We start from the raw sequence: 16,897 nt of genomic DNA, 5'->3' as shown, positions 1-16,897 counted from the left end.
ACGGCGGGGACGGCCCCAGGAGGACAAAAAAACCACAACCCAAAGGAGGTGAAATTACCTAAGAGAGGAGAAAACCCCCCCAAAAAAACTGACCCGAAATTTCTCTCAGTGTGGCCATGGAATTGTCAGGGTGAGTTCCACAGCTGCTGCTGCAATGCTTTGGAGCAGGAATTATTTTAGGGCATGCAAGAAGTGGAAGGAAAAAAAAAAAAAACCCAGGCAGAAGGAGGGAAATGCAGTTTTTATTGATCAAAATGCTCCCCTAGGTAATTTTTGGAAGCTCAGCTCCCTCTGTGCTCAGATCCTGCTCCCCTCAGTGCTCCCAAAGGAATCCTGGCTCTTCCAGGAGGTTTTTCCCCTCTGTGGCACCTCCAGCCCTGCTCAGGGACCTCTGGAATGCTGAAACTCCAGGGAAAAACCTCCCCAAGGATGGGGTCTGCAGGTCCCCGAATGGGGCAGAGCAAACTCAGCACAAAGGGGCAAAAATTCACAGCTCCATCCCAAAAATGCTCCTCATCCAGGATAAATACATTTAAATTGTTTTCCCCACAAGGAATAAAATATCAGATTTCATCAGAATCGCAATAAGCGGGGAAAAGTTTAAAACCTGGGCTCAAATTTGTTTTGGTTTTTTTTTAAGCCAAATTCAAAGCTGAGCAGAAGAAATCCCAAATTATTTCAGGGTTTAAAGTCCAAAGCTTACAAGTTGTTCGAAATTCAGGGAAATCCTCCTGACCACCAGCACAGAAAACGAATTAATATCAAGCAAAAGTGCAAAAGCTTGATCAGAAGAAGGAAAAAAAAAATCAAACTGCAAAGGAAGGCGAGTTAATATTTTTGATTTTCCCACTTCCACACCTTTACTCTGTGGCTGCCAAATTTACCTACGAGGTAAAATAAAACTCTCCCAGCTGTGTCAGGAGATTTTATGGGAGAAAAAAGGGGCCAAGAAGGTTTTTTCAATTTCAAACCCTCAGCCAGTGGCTGCTTTTTGCCTTCCTAAGCTGTAACACCACCGTAAATCATCCAAACCAAACTAAAAATTGAAAGGATTGATTCTGTCTGATTTGGGATGACACCCAACAATTAGAGCTGCCTCAAATGAATCCAATTAACTCCAAGAATTAATGAACAGAGAGGGGGAAAGACAGTATTTTAACATCATACCTATAAGTAACAAGGCCCCAGTTCTCCATGGCACCTTTATAAAATAAATACAAAGGTTTATTGATATTGATCCACACCTCTTCCTAAAGGTTTTTTAATAAAAAAAAAATCAAATAAATTCAATTTCAGCAATAAAGTGAGTTACTTTACCAGCAGCAAAGTCTGCAATAGCTATGAGATCAATTTTAGGAAGAGGGTAAGGAACATTGAAGTAGTCCTTATAAAAAGGCAGAGTTTTAGCAGCAACCTGTAAGAAACGAGAGGAGAAATGTTCTGTTAACCTGAAACTGGGCAACACTTGGGAAACTGTGACTGGAACTAAGGAATTATGGTTGAAATTAGGAAATCCTGACTGAAACAAAGAAATTGTGACTGCAGTTAAGAAATTAGGATTGAAACTAAGGAATTATGACTGAAACTAGGAAAAGAAACCCCAAAACTTCCAGATTTCAGTGAATGACCAGACCCCAAACCCCCAAACCTGACTCGGATTTACCTCCAGGGCAAACTTGCCCTTCTGGGCAAAAAAGCCCCAAAAACCAGGAATACAACCAACAAAAAACCAAGAAAAAACCCAAAACTTGCTGCTTTCAGTGAGTGACCAGACCTCAGAGCTGTCTCAGGTTTACCCTCAGGGGGAACTGGCCCTGCTCGGCCTTGCCCATGGGCATGCAGACCCGTGCCAGGACTCAATGGGCAACCCACAAAAAACCCCAAAAACGCATAAAAAACCCCAAAACGCTGAGATTTACCTGAGTGACCAGACCCCAAACCTGTCTTGGATTCACCTCCAGGGCCAACTTTCCCTGCTCCCCCTTTCTCTCCCACAGGCGTGCAGGTGCGAACCAAGACTCCGCATGTGACCACAACCCACCAAAAACCCATGAAAAGACCCCAAAACTCCCTGGTTTCAGTGAATGACTGAACCCCAAACCCCCCAAACCCCAAACCTTTACCTCCAGGGCGAACTTGCCCTGCTTGGCCTTGCCCACGGGCGTGTAGACACGCACCAGCACGGTGTGTGCATCTACAACCCACCAGAAACCCCAAAATGGCTCATTTCAGTGAGTGACCGAACCCCAAACCCCAAACCTGTCTGGGATTTACCTCCAGGGCGAACTTGCCCTGCTCGGCCTTGCCCACGGGCGTGTAGACGCGCACCAGCACGGTGTGTGCATCTACAACCCACCAAAAACCCCAAAAAACCCCAAAATGGCTCATTTCAGTGCATGACCAAACCCCAAACCCCAAACCCTTACCTCCAGGGCGAACTTGCCCTGCTCGGCCTTGCCCACGGGCGTGTAGACGCGCACCAGCACGCCGTCCTGCGAGCGCGCCTCCACGAAGTCGTACTCGCCCACCACGAAGGCCACCAGGTACGTGGACATGACCGGGGAGCGCGCGAACTTCACCTCCACCAGGCTCTCGTCGTCGGGGTACGGCCGCCGCTCCACCACGTTCTGGGGCAGCACAGGGAGGGTGGGGTTGGCGTGCACGGAAATGGGGCTGGGGGCTCCCAAACCGCAATGCTTTACCCCAGCGTTGGGGGTTTTTATGATGCAAAGAGGTTCAGAAAGACAGACTTGAAAATAAGAGGAAAAACCCCCAAAAATGGAATTTTTAAACGGGATTTCTTTATGCTGCCTCACACATTTCTTCAATTTCAACTTGAAATTTCAATTTGAAATCAAAACCTTGAATCGAAACTCCAGGGGAAGTTCAAATCTCAGTTTGAAAAATTGAGAAAAATCTCTCAACCCCAAATCCAGAGCAGCGCAGCTTTGGGGCTCCAAAAGGGGAATTTTTTTACCCCAATGCTGTTTCTTTACAATGCAAGGAACCTCACAAGCTGTGGGGTATTTGGATTCCAGCAGCTCTTTGCAATAGGAAGAGGAAGGTCAGGTCTAATTAGCAGAGAAAGCCCAGGTTTTTAGCAAAAGATTCTGGGTTTTCAGCACTGAAATCCCAAAAGGGAAACCCACAAAAAGCAAGGAAACAAGAAAGAAAAAGCCAAGGGAAAAAACTAAAAACAAAACAAAAAACCACAAAAAACCCCAAATTCAAAGGATTTGGTGTTTTCAAGCAGTTCTCTCGTGGCTGAAGTGCCCCATCCCAGGTGGAGGTGTGATTTTATTACAATAAAACATTAATAAATAATATGAATTATAATGTAATTATAGTGTAATTATAAATATTACACTATTGCATATAATTATAATTATTATGTAGAATACATATAATATATAATATACAACATATGTAATTTTAATATTATATTTATATTGATAATATTAGCATATTATTGATATTATAATAAATTTTTGTTTCTATTTCAGTTATGTCCCATTAGGAACTAAACAGCATCAATGCCATCCCAGCAAGGCACCCCCTAAATCCAGACACAAACACCTTGTGGCAGGGCCAGGCTAGGCTTTATTTATTTATAAATAAATTGAAATAAATTTATTATTATTTATTATTATTTATTATTATTTATAATAATAAAAATAAAGCATATTAAAATAAAGCATATTTTAAAACCTATTCTCCAGCAACATCACCTATAAACACGTGCAGGCAGCAAATAAAAAATGCTGGGTTTTGTTTGTTTGTGTTTCCTCTGTTTCCACATTTTGTTCCAGGTCTGGACAGAAACCCAGACAGGAAAACTCACAAAGGATTTTTTCCCAGTCCCTCTTAATCAAGCAGCATATAAAATTAATTTTAATTTATTTTTTAAAACTACCAGGTTTGTCCTGACATCAGATTTTGTGTTTCTCTCTCCATTTATTGCCGATTTTATTCCCAGCTGTTATCAAGGCAAAATTTTAATTATCAAGGGCATATTTAATTAAAATATTTAGAACTTACCATATTTGACAAAGCTACTCTGTCTTTGGGAACCACCAAAGAAATGTCAAAGGTTGCTTTGATTGCAGGCTCATCCCAGCAAGGAAAAGCCCTGCGAGCATCAGTGGCCTGGAATAAAGAGAATTAAAGAAATAAATCCCAGCAGATTGTGGTAAAAACCACAGAAATTCAATTGATTTCCAGCAAAAAAAAGGGAGAAGCGTGGTTTGGTCTCCCCACTGCACTCCTGACCTCTGAATCAGGTTTTTATTCTTCTTTCACTCCTGATTTTAAGTAAAAAATGACCCAAATTGAGCAGAGGCACGGCAGGAGGGGAAGCACTGAGGGCACCCAGATGTGCCCAAACCGCCCCAAATTTGTCCAAAAGAGCCCCAGAAATGCTGTTGGTGCTGGGGGAGTGCCCTGGGCAGCACCAGCCCAGCCCTGAGCTCTTTGTAAGGAGGGACAAGGATGAAAAATAATGTGAATTTTTGATATTCATCCAGAGGGGATGGGGGAAGATAAGAAAATGCATCTTTGCCTGTTGTAAGTATAAATCCTGGCTAGAAATGAAAATGAACATAAAAATGAAAATAAAAATAAAATTGAAATAAAAATTAAAATAAAAATAAAATGGAAATAAAAATGAAAATAAAAATAAAATTAAAATTAAATTAAAACTAAAATAAAAATTAATTTAAAATTAATTTAAAATTAAAAATAAAAATTAAAATTAAAATAAATTTTAATTAAAATTTTGAAATAAAATAAAAATTAAAATGAAAATAAAAAAGAAAACGAAAGTAAAAATTAAGGTGAACATGAAAATAAAAATTAAAATAAAAATTAAAATTTTATAAAAATAAAAATGAAAATGAAAATAAAAATAAAAATAAAATAAAAATAAAATAAAAATAAAATAAAAATAAAATAAAAATAAAAATAAAATAAAAGAAAAGAAAAGAAAAGAAAAGAAAAGAAATGAAAATGATCAGAGGCTTACTTCGAACTGGGTGACGGCGGCGTAGCGCGTGTCCCCGCTGGGCGTGCTGTACTTGCTCCGGTAGAACCCTTTCATTTTGTCATTCAGCTCCCCCACAAAGTCTATCTTGAGTGTCCCTGTCCCTGCAACACAAGCACACAGACCTGGGCAGGCGCCACCACACCGGCTTTGCTCTGGGGCTGCTCCCCGAACAAAATAAACCCCCCACAGTTCCCCACAGGAGTTCTGGATCTTTTTGAACAGAGCAGCGACCAAGAGGGACCTCAACAGTTCCATCTTCCAGTGAAACTGGGAGCAAAGTCTGCAAAGTCTGGGATTTAAGGAACTGTGGCAAATCAGTCACGGATCTGAGCAGAAATCAGCCCAAATCCGCAATTCCAGAGGCTCCGGGGCAGGGACCCAGGGAAGGAGCTGCTGCTCAAGGCCCCGCAGGCAGGGAGGGCTCCTACCTTTCTGCAGGGTGCTGGGGAAGGACAGCGTCACCTTCTCATCCTCGTTTTGGTAGTTGAACCCCGTGGCGTGAACCTCTGCAAAGGGACAACAGCACCAGGATCAGAACCACCCTGGGAAGGGCTTTGGGCCCAAACCTCTGCAGATTCACCCCAAGCAGCTGAGCTCGACAGCTCAGAATGAATTCTGAGCGATTCTGTGTGAGGAACTACAGGAACAACCTCGTGATGGCGATTCCAGGAGTGGAAGTTGGGCTGAAAAACCCCAAACCTGCAGGAAAAACGGGATGTGTATGCCAGGAATGGTGAAATACAGCCCCAAATCTCCCCCTTGCTGTTAAATGCTCCCATCAGGGCAGCAGGATTCCCATTAATTATCCCAAACAGGATGCTTAGGATTTATTGACCTAATTTGTGGCTCTCACTATGAAAATCCCATTAATCTCCACAGCAATGGGGAGGGGGGGGGTTGCTCGGACTCAACCACAAAATAAATGTTGATTTTATTTCAGAAATGCCTTCAGAAGCAGGGCCCTGCTTTGGGGTTCCCGCCCTGCTCAGGCAGAGGGTCCCAAAGGCACCCAAAAAAGAGGAAATTTGGCATTTACACAGCACAGGAACTATTTGTGGATGCAAAAATCCAAACTGTGAGGCCAGGCTGGGGATCTGCAGGGAGATGAAACAGTCCTGGAGCACCTGGAGCTGCTCCTCCCTTCCTAATTCATCACACCCTCCAAGGGGATGTGGATCTGTTCTCACTCAGCTGAAAAAACCTGGAACAGCCCCACAGAACCTCACTCTGCAGGTGCTGCTCCCTCCGTGCTCAGCCACTGCTGCAACCTGTAAGAAATTATCTTTACTTAGGAACTTTCAACCTGCTCCAAACCAGCGCCTCCAGCTGCCAAAGTCGGCAAGCCCGGACCCAGCCAGGCACTTCCCATCCCCAAAGGAAACCCTGCCGCTCAAACAAAGCCCGCTCGGATGACAAAAGCCGGCCTGAAGTGACAATTTTAGCCACAAAAGGACTCGTTTTGCTGCTCAGGTGTCGCTCCCAGCGTTGGGTTTCAGCCCCAGCGCCCCGCAGGAGTGACAAAGGGAACTGGAACCGTGCTTGTTTTATGCTGGTGAAGTTTCCAGGGCTGTTTATCCTGCAGCACTGTGATCTCAGCCTTCATTCCAACCTCTGCTCACTGCAGGAGCTGCAGGAATGGATTAGGTTTAAGTACAGGTTTCACAGAGCTCTGCTCAGGGTTTAACCTGAGTTACCACCGTGCTGGGGCGCAGAGAACACTGAGAGGCTCCAAAAACCAGCAAAAAACACGAGGCTGGAATAAATTACAAAAATAAACCCTTTACAGGATCAATTTTAGGCTCTCCTGATCCATGCTGAGGAGTTCCAAGATTTTACAAATCAGCCGAGTTGAGCATTGAAGAAAAATCCACCCAAGGACGCCCAACTGCCAGCAAATATCAGGAAACCAAAAATAAAGTTTGAGTTTTCTTCCTCAAACTGGGGATGCTGAGGCAGAAAATGGTCCAGGGAGGAGGAAACGAGGCAGGAGAGGAGGAAACGAGGCAGGAGAGGGAGATTGGAAGGAGAACAACCCTGGTGGATGGGACTGGGCTCCAGCAGAGAGGAGCTGGGTGCTGGCTTTGATCCTGGTCATTTCCAGAGCCCACCAGGGCAATGAGGGCGACCCTGGCCACAGAGGGGCTGCACATCTGCTGGGAACTCACTGATTTATCAATAAATAAATCATCACAAATTGATCAATTGAGGAGCTCAGAGGGTCCCTGATCAGCCCAGGAACGCAGCAACGCTCCCCACCTGCATTTTGGGGCATTTTCTGGGGATTTTCTGGGGATTTTCGAACACCACCACAGCAAAGCCACAATATAAAAACATGTTTGGGTTTTTTTACAGCTTCCAAAGGCAAGGATGTGATCCTGCAGGCTCCTGGGACTCGGGAACACACAGGAATTCCTCACGTGGAGCTTCTGCCAAAGGCTGACAATGGACATCGAGCTGCCCCCTCCTCTCCCAGCTGGAGTTCTCTGTTTGGGGTTGAATTTGGGCAATTTCTGCTGCTCTGGAAGTTTTAACTTGTCCCAAAAACCCAGAGGTGAGCATCACCAAGGCTGGAAGATGAAACACTGAAACCTTCAGGGTTTGCTAAATCTCCAGGCAGCTCCTTCCAAACCAAACCCCAAAGCAACAGGACATGAACCAAAGAGTCCAGATTACATTTTCTCTTTTTTTTTGTTTGCTTGTTTCCTTTTTGAGTTTTGGTGGTTTTTTTTGGTTGTTGTTGTTTTTTGTGGTATGTTTTGGGGTTTTTTGGTTTTTATTTTTTCCTGTTGTTTTTTTTTGTTTGGTTGGCTGGTTTTTGGGGTGTTTTTTTTGTTTGGTTGGCTGGTTTTTGGGGTGTTTTTGTTTTTATTTTTTCCTATTGTTTTTCTGTTTGGTTGGCTGGTTTTTGGGGTGTTTTTTTTTTGTTTGGTTATTTGTTTTGTTTCAGGGTTTTTTGGTTTGCTTTTTTTTTTCGTTGTTGTTGTTTAAACTCCTCATTCAACGCCAATAATTTAATCCAGAGCAGCAGGACCGTGGCAAACACTGGACAATGCTTTTGGCTGGGCTGGAAGGGAGCTGCTGCTACCAATCCGTGAGTGCAGCAGGGCCTGGCTCCGTTCCTGGGGCTGGAGAACAAAAGCTCCTGGAGGGACCAGCCCAGCTCCTTGGCACTGCAAGGTTGCAAGTTAATCACTTGCACATTACAGCACAGCCCGGGCTGGGAAAGGAAAAAGCTGCTGTGGAGTTGGAGGAAGAAAAAGGGATTTTTTTTTTTTTTAAATTTTTTCTTTTTTTTTTGTCATGGAGAAAAAGAAAATAAGAAATGAGAAAATGAAAATAAAGGGAGGAAGCAGCCAGGAGTGAGACGTGTTACCACTTCAATCAGAACAAATACACAGAATAGAGAGGGGCTGCTGCAGGTCTGAGGGGTTGGAGTGGGAGCACCTCAACTGCTCCAGCAGCATTTGGAATAAATCACATTTCCTGCAAAGGGCTGCAGCCATGGACAATCCCAAACCCTGCTGAGCCCTCAGAGCTGCTTCCCAACAGGGCCAGCACAAAGCTCAGAGCAAACCATGGAAATTTTCCAAAATGGAAATTTTCCAAAATGCAATTTTTCCAAAATGCAATTTTTCCAAAATGCAATTTTTTCAAGGATCCCTTCTGTGCTGTGGAGAAGTCACAGGTAATTAAGGTTTGGGTTTGATTTTTTTGGTTGGTTTGGGTTTTTGGTCGGTTTGGTTTTGGGGTTTCTTTTTGGCTGATTTGGTTTTTTTGGTCGGTTTGGTTTTGGGGTTTTCTTTTTGGTTGATTCAGTTTTTTGGTCGGTTTGGTTTTGGGGTTTCTTTTTGGTTGGTTTGGGTTTTTTGGTCGCTTTGGTTTTGGGGTTTTTTTTGGTTTGTTTGGGTTTTTTGGTCGGTTTGGTTTGGGGGTTTTTTCTTGGTTGGTTTGGTTTTTTGGTCGGTTTGGTTTTGGGGTTTCTTTTCGGCTGATCTGGTTTGGGTTTCAGGTTTTTTGATTGGTTTCTTTTGGTTTTTTGGGGTTTTTCTTGTTCGTCCTATGTTAACCACCACCCAAATCCCTGCTGTAACATCCAGGCCCATCCCCACCACACAGAGGAGGAAAAACCCAAAATAACGAATTCTGCACCCAAAAACCTCCTCGGTGTGAGCCCAGCCCAAATCTCCATGTGCTCCTCCTGCTGCACAAACACCCCCAGAGCCGCTGGGACTCCCGGGGACGCTGCCAACCCTGCAGGAATCCCCGAAACTCCTTTGGATCCGAGGGGATTCCAGGCAAATTCCCCAGTTCCAGCACGGTTTCACAGCTGGGAGAGGATTCACAGGAAGCTCCAGACTCCTTCACACCCCCCGAGGATGAAACCCAACCCCTCCAAAAAAATGACATTTATGTGAAACTCCAGCTGAGCCAAGGCGTCCATCTGGACACGCGCACACCTTGGTGCTAAAATTCCACTGGAAATGTTCAAAAGAAAGAAAAAAATAACAGCTCTGGGGAGAAAATAAATATAAAAATATCCAACCAGTTTGAATTCAGCCATGGAAAACTCTGGAGTTTTGAGCAGCTTTGTTCCATTACAGCATTGCTGGCACGGAGGGAACCCAGAGCCCTCCCTGGCAATCTCAATTTTGGGTTGAAACTGAGGAATTTCTGCTCCCCAGTGCTCAACCTCTGCTGGTTTTGTTACTCAGTTCTTGCTGCTCCTTTGTGGATTACACAGCAAAAATTCCTCACTTTGACTTTAAAGCTGTGGGGATCCTCCCTCAGCTTCCTGTCAAATATTGGGCAATAATCTGCTCTCCCTGCAAATCCACACTCAGATTCCAAAGTGCTGCCCTCAGCTGCGCCCATCAGCACCAGGGGCACTGACAAGGATGGGGGAAAAACAAATTATCCTGCACTAAAGTCACCAGGTCAGCTCCTTAAACAGGGAACTGGGATCTGCTAAATCAAATCTCATTCCCACAGCTGCTTTCCAGGCCTGGAAAGGAGACAAATTCCCAATTATTTTTTGTTTCTGGTGAGGATGAGACAAACGCCTGCCCACAGAACAAAGGGTGACAACTCTCTATAACCACCATGAACCTCCAAGAGGGAGCGCCCAGGGCTGCTCTCTGCAGGGCTCGTTCTGTGCCCATCCCCAGGCCGAGCACAGAGCGAGCCGCAGCATCTGCATCAACAGGTGCCACTTCCATGCCATTCTCCTTCCAAAGCCATTCTGCTCCTTGGCACCTCCCCAAATCCCACGGATCTGGTTTTAACCCTGTGGAGCCTGGGTGTGATGGTGGCAATTCATTATTTTTTTAAATTTATAAATATTTTTAATTTTAAGCTATTTTAATTGTAATTTTAACTATTTATTTTAATTATAAATTTGGATTATTATATTTTAATCATTTTAATTAGATTAATTTTAATTTTATTCTTTTTATTATTTTCATTCTATTATTTTCTTTTTTCATTTTATTAATTTTAATATACTTGAGTATTTTCATTTTATTATTTCCATTTTATTCATTTCTATTTTATTCCTTTTAACATTTTAAATTTTATTATTTTCCTTTTATCATTTTCATTCTATTTTAAATACCTTAATTAGAATGAAGGTATTTATTTTTTCATTTTCATTCTATTATTTTCTTTTTTTCATTTTCTTAATTTTAATATACTTGAGTATTTTCATTTTATTATTTCCATTTTATTTATTTCCATTTTGTTAATTTCCATTTTATTCCTTTTAACATTTTAAATTCTATTATTTTCCTTTTATTATTTTCGTTCTATTTAAACACCTTAATTTTAATTTGAAATTAATTCTATTTTTAGCATGAATTGCAACCAAGTTGTACCTGGCGTGTTTATGATGCAGCAGTTTGTGAGGGCCAGAGTGTCATTCTCTCTTAATAACTCCCAATTAATAAATGCTCAGCAACCCCCCCACAGTGGCAGGGCCAGCCCTGAGGTGCCAGGGGACAGCCCCGAGCACTTGGGGACACTTTGCCCAGCCCGGTGGCCCCGTGCCAGGATCCTGCCCGGCCCTTCCTGAGCTGAGCTCTGCTTTTCCACACCCGCCCTCCTCCCAGAGCAGCTTCCTCACGCCCAAAAACCCTGAAAATCGAGAAAGAAACCAAAGCTGCTGGAAGGCAAAGCTGGGCGGGGATGCTCTGCTTGGGATCCTGGAACTGCAGAACCTTTTGGGATGGGAGGGACCCCAAATCCCCCAGTGCCACCCCTGGCAGGGCAGGGACCCCTGCCCTGTCCCAGTGCTCCAGGGATGCTCTGGACACCTGTGCCAGGCTCTGAGCGGCCCCACAGGGAGGAATTCCTTCCCAAAATCCCCTCCTGAGTGCATTTCTCCCCCTGTAAAAGTGGAGCAATGCTACGAGGACCTGAAAGTGGCACCATGGAATGGTTTGGGTGGGAAGGGACCCCAGATCCCACCCAGTGCCAGCCGTGCCATGGCAGGGACACCTCCACTGTCCCTGGGTGCTGCCCTGGTGCTGCCCTGGGTGGGACCCCAGATCCCACCCAGTGCCAGCCGTGCCATGGCAGGGACACCTTCACTGTCCCTGGGTGCTGCCAGCCCTGGCACAAACCCCTGGGATAGCTGGAGTCAGCCCCACTGCACAAATTCACATCCCTCCCCTTCCTCAGGTCCCCAAGCCCTCCCCTCCACCCCTGCCCAGCCCCTGCACAAAGAACAAAGCTTCCATCTCCCCAAAGAGCACCTTCCTGCCACCCTCACCAAGATCACCCCATTAACCCCTAACCATGGCTCTAACCAACCCTTTTGTGGAATTTTCCATATGGAAAGGGGCATTCCCTGGTGGAAAGGGGAGCCCTGCAGCATTTTTTGTTCCCTGAAGGGCTCCAGGAGCAGCTGGACTGCTCCTCACAATCACCCTTTTCCACGTTACCCAACACTCAGAAAATCCTGCTGAATGCCAATTAAGTGTTTCTCCAAACCATTTCCTGGGACCATTTCCTACTGCAGGCTCTTACTGGTGCATTCCCTGTCAATATTTCATTTGGTCAATATTCCCAAATCCATGGGCACAGGTGATGTCCTTAGAGGTTTACACAACATCCAGATATAAAAATAATATCAAAGCATCCTCTGCCCTCACCCCTCAGGAGAGGTGGAGGAGACCGAAGGAATTTTTTACCCTAACAAAACTGAAGGAATTCCTCTATCATAACACAACTGAAATAATTCCTTCACCACAACTGAAGGAATTCCTGCACCATGACACCAGCGGCAGCCACGAGAGCCGGCATGGAACTAAGATAAGGAATTCCGCGCTTCCAGGGGCAGGGCTGAGCTTATCAAAGCATGACATCATTTTGTTATCAGAGCTGCTGGGCTGCTGGCAGCAGCTGCAGGGGCAGAAACGAAAGCAGAAAGCAGGCAGGGCTCCCACCTTCGTCTCCTTCCGGGGCGTAGGACGCGGTGATGATGTCGATGTCGGCACAGTTCATCACGATCTGGTTGGTTGCATTTTTCACCTGCAAGAGAAACTCCATCAGCACCAGGAAGAAATGGGAACTCTCAGCTCTCATCCATCTAAAAAGCAGCTCCAGCTCCAGCTGTTTGAAGGGGAGTTGGGTGTCTGGGATGGAGAAGGAGGTACCGCAGAGCAGGAGCTGTGCTCAGCCACTCACCTCCACTGGGAATTATTTCATGCTAGGTAAAAAAACAGGGCTGGAAACTTCACAATGGGGCCCTTGTGCAGGCCTGGGAATCCAAACCCAATAGAAACAGACCCTGAGCCCGTCAGCCTCCTTTGGGGATGGCCTAAGGGACACCGGAGTGAAAACCTCTCTTGGAGACATCACCAACACAACCTCTGTGCGTGCTCCAGGCTCCCTGAGCTCCTCAGCCCAAAAACATCTGCCAGGAGATTCTCCTCCTCCTTCCCTGGGAGCTCCCCTTGTGCCAGCTCTTGGCTCCACACTCTCTGCTTTATTTACCCAGTGCCAGCTCCCAGCGTAGGAATAAACCGTGGGGCTGTGCCAGTTCTCTGTTTGAATGCGACAGCCTGAATACAGAGGAATTCAAATTAAATAAAAATTAATTACAAAGGGGTAAAATATTTGGGAGTTAAACCAGGGAGTTATTCAGACATTTATGGCTGGAAGCACCAGAATGATCAGGCTGGATCAAGCTGGGAATCCTGCTTGTCCAGGATAGGATTTCTAGCTGGAGGCACCAGCAGTTTCTTAAATAAAGGAGTAAAAATTTCTGTAATGACCAACCAGATTTAACACAGGCACAGAGAAACTGCTTCCTACCCCAGAATCAGCTCACCAAAGCCTGAGAGACTCCATCCCTGTTTTGTTTTCCCCACTATTATAACCCTAAAATGCCCTGTGAACTCCTGGGGCCATCATTCCAGGTGCCCACATCCGAGCTGGGAGCCAGGAACCTGCTGGAGCTGCCTCCAGCTCTGGGCTCTGGGCAGGGAGAGCCCAGAGGAGCTGATCAGAGGGATGGAGCAGCTCTGCTGGGAGGAAAAGCTGGGAGAAGGGAGATTGTTCAGCCCAGAGCAGAGCAGGTCTAGGGCTGAGCTGGGTTTAGGTCCCCTGAAAGGAGGCAGGAAGGAAAATGAACGAGTTTCCAAGAGAAAAGGGGGAATGGGGTGAAGTGCCAGAGGACAGGGGTGGGTGGGGGGGATGCTGAGATGGATCCTGCCCTGGAGGGGCTGGGGTGGGCTTCCCAGAGCAGCTCTGGCTGCCCTCACCCTGGCACTGTGCCCTCTGCCCGTGCAGGGTGGCCCTGGCTGGGATTTAGGGTCCCTTCCAGCCCCAGTTCCACAGCCCGAGCCCCTGGGCGTGCTCAGGCCAGCTCACCCACGGGCAGCACACAAATTGTGATTTCCTTTGGTTTGCAAAGCCACAAGAAAAGGCTCAGGTGCCCCCCAGTGCTCCCTGGGCCAGAGGAGGAGCTGGGAATAAACCAGGAATGTTCCTCAGGAATGTTCCTCAGGGATGCTCCTCAGGGATGTCCCTCAGGGATGTCCCTCAGGGATGTCCCTCGTCCATCTGGGACAGAAACCCCGAATCTGAGCCATTCCATGGAGAAGGGAGGAGCGAGGAATCCAAATTTGGGATTTCAGAGGTGCAGCATGGTCCATCCCTGAGGCACCAGCGGTGCAGGGAGCACCAGCCCAACCCCAACCCAGCCAGGAGCCTCCCCTTGTCCCCTCTGACCTGACCAATACCCCTGGCTTGTCCCCAATTAGGGCATTGTTTAATTAACAAATGTCATGCAAAGAAATGTGATGCATTTACACCTTTTGAGCAGGGACTGCTGGTGCCTGCTCCCTGCAGCCGTGTCACACCGAGAGGTGCAGCACTCAGGCTGCCTTCACCTCTTGATGGAATTAAAATCAAATCCATTCCAATTAATGAACCCAACCTGCCTGTGGAAGCAATGTTTGTGTCAAGCACTGAGAGCAAGCCTAACAGCTGAGGTGAGGCAGGGTCAACCTGGTTTTCCCAGGAAAGATTTACAACCTGAAATCCATTGTTTCTGTTAAATTCCGAGTGCATGAAACTGAAAAATTACAAAGCTCGCCCCAAACCCAAAAATCAAATCTCAACAGTTTTTACCACAATACTGGAGCTGGGGGGGGGGTTTACAAGGTTTTTCTAAAACACAGAAAAATCAGGATGAGAAAAGCTTTTTATAAGTGTCTGGAGACCTTTATTCAATCTATAAACCCAAATCTCTCTGGATTCAGAGCTGTCCAAATTGCAGACAATGTGAGTTTAACAATGGGCTTGATCTTTAAAAAACAACTTTTTCCAGGACACAACTTTCAGTGCAGCACTGAGCCTGCAGAATAAGAAACTTTAGGTTTAAGCAGAGAAAATCCAGAGGCTCCTTAAACAGGCAATTACCTATTTTTAGATATTTTTCCTCCCTTCCTACCAATATCAAGCCAGTTTTATGAGAGGGCAGCATAGAAGGAAATACCTAAAATGAGCCAGGAGGGTAATTAGTTCAGTTTTCCAGCTATCCAAAAAAAGGGGTGAGATTCACCGTGCAGGCAGAAATTCTGCCTGCAGAGCTCAGCGTTTGCTGAGACTCCTGAGAATTTAATTCCGAGGGGAAAATGAATTTTTCCTGCAGCAGGGGCCTCCTCCCTGCTCCACGGAGGTGCAGCCACACCTGTGGGAACAAAAACAAAACAGGAGCAGAACCTGCCCCAGCACGGGGCACTCATGAGCAGGAACAGCTCAAAAAGGAACTCATTTAAAAAAATGAATTTTTATCCCTCCGAAATGCCACGCTCTGCAAGGCAGATTTTCTGTAAATGCAGTGATTTTTATGCATTAAAGGCCAAAAAAAAGCAGATTACTGCATAAGGTAGAAGCAGTCAGCAACGTGTGGGGTTGTCACCCTGCTTCACCTTGCTCTGGAATATGAGAAATATGTCAGAAATATGTAAGAAATAGATTTTTCAGCAAGGAAAACGAATTAATTTAATTTAATTAATTGAGAGAAGAGCAGTTCTGCGCTGCTCAGAAATCAGGTGGGCCAAGAGGAATCTCTGCAGGGAAGGGATGGTTCAGGGCTGGAAACTCCTGGCTCTTGATGAATTCAATTGAATACTGAATTAACCAGAATTCAAACGCTGTTTTGAGGTCAGACTCAGGCACCATGAGCAGGGAAGGGGAAATTCATCCAGCAGGAGAAAACAGCTGAAATCCCCCCAAAAGTTTAATATTTGATGGAAGAAAAGTTAAAAATGTCAATTATTTAGCTCTGCCAAACGAGACCTAAAGGTGCTGTAAAGCCTTTGGTGGTCAAAGCGGGAAAGGATTTGATGGAAAATATTTTCCCAATTTTTTGGGATATCAGGAACAGGGATTTGAACTGCAGCCTACCTGAAGCACAGGCTGAGGTGCATCCAAAGGGATCTCCTGGAGCCAAAATTAATTCCAGATAATTCCAGTCTTGTCACACGGCTCCAGAGCCCTTTTCTAAAAGCAGCACTACAACAACTGCGTGTGTTTTTAGCAATTTTCTCTCTAAAAATAGACACCTAAATTTACTCTGGATTTGAGTTCCAGGGCGTGTCTTTTGTAAGAATTCAGAGCCTCAATGAGGAGAGCAATAAAGAGATTTATTAACCTGCATCTCCAGCAAATTCCAGTGGCCGAGGAGTAAAATTAACAGTGCCAGGACCAATTGGCCCACTGGAAAAATTCCCCTGGTTCCAAAGCACATCCAGCTCCAGGGCTGTGGGATTCACAGGGGTGAGTGAGTGAATCCCTTTTGTGACCGCTGCAAATCCACCCCAATCTTGGAAATTATGGGGCTCAAGGAGCCTTTGGGGGGTGGGAAAAAGGTTAAAAACCCCAGTTTTGGAGCTGCCAGCCCTTTAACCCTCCACTGCAGGTTTAGTTTCATGTGCTGGAAATGCGAATTCCAAGGCTGGAGAGCAGAGGATTTATCCTGGACCAGCTCCCCAGGAGCACAAATACTAAAATACTACACCCAGCGAGCTGCATTTGGCCAGGATTCCACCCCACAGTGTCAGCATTAATCTTTAACCAGCTCCATACATTCCCTAGGCCAGCAGATATTGCATAATGAACCTATAAAAAGCAGCAGACAAGCAGTTAAATATTGCTAAACCTGCCAGAGGTGCATTAAACGCTGCAGCAGGGTTTGAGAGAGCCCAGGCTGTAAATTCCTCCCAGATAAGTTGTCCCACGATCAAGGAGCACCTCGGTGGAGTTTCCAGGCAGGGGAGTGACCCAGCTCCCAGGAAGGGAATTTATGGGCAGGGAAACACCAGGAAGAGGGGAGGCAGCCCTGCCCCT

General features: G+C 45.6%; 1 protein-coding gene across 1 annotated transcript in view; it reads right to left on the bottom strand.

Moving 5' to 3' along the window:
- The window catches only part of NPEPPS (aminopeptidase puromycin sensitive), a 33,304-nt gene that overhangs the window by 12,462 nt on the left and 3,945 nt on the right, over positions 1 to 16,897 (bottom strand). Inside the window, exons 2-8 of the mRNA XM_071450974.1 lie at positions 12,484 to 12,568; positions 5,470 to 5,547; positions 5,021 to 5,142; positions 4,039 to 4,146; positions 2,427 to 2,627; positions 1,318 to 1,414; positions 1,168 to 1,201 (exon numbers count right to left, since the gene is read on the bottom strand). Coding sequence (XP_071307075.1) covers positions 1,168 to 1,201; positions 1,318 to 1,414; positions 2,427 to 2,627; positions 4,039 to 4,146; positions 5,021 to 5,142; positions 5,470 to 5,547; positions 12,484 to 12,568 — 725 coding nt within the window. The remainder of the gene's footprint in view (positions 1 to 1,167; positions 1,202 to 1,317; positions 1,415 to 2,426; positions 2,628 to 4,038; positions 4,147 to 5,020; positions 5,143 to 5,469; positions 5,548 to 12,483; positions 12,569 to 16,897) is intronic.

This window comes from Agelaius tricolor, unplaced genomic scaffold (assembly GCF_023055355.1).
Source record: "Agelaius tricolor isolate 1412-34295 unplaced genomic scaffold, bAgeTri1.0.p SCAF_31, whole genome shotgun sequence".
In the NCBI taxonomy this organism is placed as follows: domain Eukaryota; kingdom Metazoa; phylum Chordata; class Aves; order Passeriformes; family Icteridae; genus Agelaius; species Agelaius tricolor.
The sequence above is the reverse complement of the archived record's forward strand: the minus strand, read 5'-3'. Positions and strand labels throughout refer to the sequence as shown.